We start from the raw sequence: 3,565 nt of genomic DNA on the forward strand, positions 1-3,565 counted from the left end.
TCCCAGAACATTGTATTGTGCCACGCCCAACAGAAATAACCCAGGTGGGCGACTTTAAAATCAGGATCTCCTCAGTTGCTAATAGCAATTCCCACCTTGGAGTTTACAAAGACTTATGGGTAGAAAAGCCACACTAAGTAATTTACTACACCGCACTTTCAATTGCGTTTATAAAGTTAGTCATTTCACTCCCAGTTTAAATCCTCTAATAGCTTTAGAAGGAACCCTGGTAGCACAGTGGTTAAGCACTTGGCTGCTAACCAAAAGGTTGGTGATTCAAACCCACCAGCGGCACTTCAGGAGAAAGATACGGCAATCTACTTCTGTGAAGATTTACAGCCTTGGAAGCCCTGTGGTGCAGTTCTACCCTGTCCTCTAGGGCTGCCACAAACACACATGCACATGCACATGTGTGCACTATAGCTTTATAATCCCTGAGGGATTTAGCCCTAAATTCTTAGTATTACACATTAGCCCTTTGTTCCAGCTCCTTTCTTACTCTCTAGGGCACATTCTTTGCTGCTTTTACTAGTATTACATCCTTCATAAGAAGGTTCCTGTGGTTTTCCTAAACATTTTCTTTCTGTACATTTCACTTTTTTCCCCCAGAAATCTTCTCCAGGACCCTCTAGTTTGGGTTGAATGCCCCATTCATTCTCTGTGTCCATTCTGGCTGTACATACATCTATTATAGCACTTACGTTGTATTACCTTTGTTGATATATTTGTGTTTCTTCCCATTAGGCTGTAGCTAGTTAAGCAAAAGGATTTCAATTTTTCTCTTAGCATCCCTAACACCTATTAGAGTAGATTACCAATTAAATTCAACTTTAATGAAGTAAAATGAAATGAAGTGTTATTTCTGACAAGGATGTAGGATTCACAGCTTTCCGCAGGATTAGGAGAGAAATATTTCTATTCACTACACTTCAGTACAGAGGGAATTCCTGTTTTCTGTATGCAAGCCTTCTCTCTGACATTAACCCAAAGGATATGACTATAAGGACAAGAAGCTTAACATTTCCTAGTTAGTAAGTCTTCAGGTCTTAGCCACTCCTGAAATCTTCAATCTATACTTTGTTCTTATCATTGAATTCTCTTGTTCTCTAGGAGACCTGAATGAAAATTCTGTACAGAATCTTCAAAAAGGACTTAGGGATCTTTTACATGAAGAACTTTCCTGCTGGAAAAGATGGCCAATATAATAACTGGGAGTCAAGATTATATTATGGATCTTCAAGGGGAAGTATATAGAGAGCCAGAAACAAATCTTTCCCCTTGTCAAAATTGGAAGGAAGCATCATCTCATATTACCCAAACTAAGAACATGGTGACTCTTCAAAGTGATGATTTAAAAAACATGGAAAGTGAAGAATATCTGTCTTTGAAGGTCCCAAGCCAAATGCCCACACAGGACTCTCTGGTGAAGTTCTATAAGAATGAGCCACAGGATTCTCAGGAACGTAAAAGTCTCTTTATAATTGAAGAAAGCGCTGAGAGGAAAGTGATAGCTGGAAGAAATCCACGCATGGACCATTTTTCAGAGAACCTTCAAGTTAAACTTCAGTCAGATGTAACACAACTGGTCCCTCCATTGTTTAATGGTGAGGCAATCTGCCAGAACGGCCAGTTGAAAGAATCTTTGGACCCCTTTGACTATAACCATAAAGACATTTGTGGTTGTAAATCACAGTTTGTTGATTATAGTCACAAGAAAGTTCATACAAAGGAGAAACCTTGTAACTGTAATGAGCATGGAAAAATACTTAAGACCAGTCCAAATGTTCATCCATATGAGAGAATCCACTTGGAAGAGAAACTACATAAATGTGTTCAGTGTGGTAAGGACTTTAGACAGAGCTCAGAACTACTTCTTCATCAGAGAGACCACACAGAAGAAAAACCCTATAAATGTGAGCAGTGTGGGAAGGGCTTCACAAGAAGCTCAAGTCTCCTCATTCATCAAGTAGTTCACACAGATGAGAAACCTTATAAGTGTGACAAGTGTGGGAAGGGCTTCACAAGAAGCTCTAGTCTACTCATTCATCATGCAGTTCATACAGGTGAGAAACCTTATAAATGTGATAAGTGTGAGAAGGGCTTTAGTCAGAGCTCCAAACTGCACATCCATCAGCGAGTACACACTGGCGAGAAGCCCTACGAGTGTGGGGAGTGTGGTATGAGCTTCAGTCAGCGTTCTAACCTGCACATCCATCAGCGAGTCCACACAGGAGAGAGGCCCTACAAATGTGGAGAGTGTGGGAAGGGCTTCAGTCAGAGTTCAAACCTTCATATTCATCGGTGCATACACACCGGAGAGAAGCCTTATCAATGCTATGAGTGTGGAAAGGGCTTCAGTCAGAGTTCAGATCTTCGCATCCATCTCCGAGTCCACACTGGAGAGAAGCCCTATCATTGTGGCAAGTGTGGGAAAGGATTTAGCCAGAGTTCCAAACTCCTCATTCATCAGAGAGTACATACTGGAGAGAAGCCCTATGAGTGTAGTAAGTGTGGAAAGGGATTCAGCCAGAGCTCCAATCTTCATATCCACCAGCGGGTTCACACAAAAGAGACTTGTTAAATGATGTCAGCCCACTCAAGTCTTCAGTCAGGAATGCTTGTATTGTAAACACTGTTAAATATTCTTAACAACACTCTTACCTTTTTATTCTACAAAGGAAAGAAATAGTAAAGATTATTCAGACATGTTCCCTTACTGAAAAGCATTCATTTATTTTAAAAGTATTTAAGAACCAAGCACTGTTATGCTATATAGATTGTTATGTTTCCTCAGATGAGTAGAGTGGAAACATCTGTACTTGTAATTCAGCTGGTTATTAGGACTATATATCCTGCCCCACATTTTTAACCACAAGTTCTTATATTTGTCCAAGCAGGACATGGTTCCCTTTTTCATATTCTCTACTAAGTCTCTTCAAATCATGTGCCTTATGTTTTTCATATTTCCTTCTGGCCCTAAGTAGCTCTCTCTAAACTGATAACATAATATGCTAGTTTTAGGCTGAGGGGGTGGTTGGAGGTATGATGGGCATGGAAACTCTTGTGTTTATTGCAAGACATATACAGTAGGCTGTGGCTACACAACAAGGAGTGGGAAAACTTGTCATATAGTTTTTCTTCCTTCTCCCTGAAGCCAACTGTTCAGGAACATAAAAACCAGTTGTCATCTAGTCAATTCTGACTCATGGTTACCCCATGTGTTTCACAGTAGAGCTGGGCTCCATAAGGTTTGCAGTGGCTGGTTTTTCAGAAGTGTATCTCCAGGCCTTTCTTGCAAGGTACCTCCAGGTGGGCTCAAACCTCCAATCTTTGAGTTAGCATCCAAGCACATTAACTGTTTGCACCACCAAGTGACTCCTCAGGAACATAAGTAGTTCCTTTTCCTAGATGAGGCTTATATAGTGTACTTCCACATCTCACCACCTCAGGTGACCAACCCCAAACTAAAGCCAAGTAGGGTACATACACTATTTTGAAACATGTCAAGTGAAGCTGAAATATATTTAAGGATATATAGTTCCTCTCATCACTGTTCTATGTTGTT

The 3,565-nt window shown here is 40.5% G+C and overlaps 1 protein-coding gene across 1 annotated transcript; it reads left to right on the plus strand.

Annotated features, from left to right (window-relative positions):
* Window positions 1-1,192: 1,192 nt before the first annotated feature.
* On the plus strand, window positions 1,193-2,581 carry ZNF239 (zinc finger protein 239). The gene has a single exon (XM_007938695.1). The coding sequence runs from the start codon at window positions 1,193-1,195 to the stop codon at window positions 2,579-2,581; it is 1,389 nt and encodes a 462-aa protein (XP_007936886.1).
* The last annotated feature ends 984 nt before the right edge of the window (window positions 2,582-3,565 follow it).

The sequence above is a fragment of the Orycteropus afer genome, unplaced genomic scaffold (genome assembly GCF_000298275.1).
Source record: "Orycteropus afer afer isolate SDZICR_OR568_19922 unplaced genomic scaffold, OryAfe1.0 scaffold00052, whole genome shotgun sequence".
Classification (NCBI taxonomy): Eukaryota; Metazoa; Chordata; class Mammalia; order Tubulidentata; family Orycteropodidae; genus Orycteropus; species Orycteropus afer.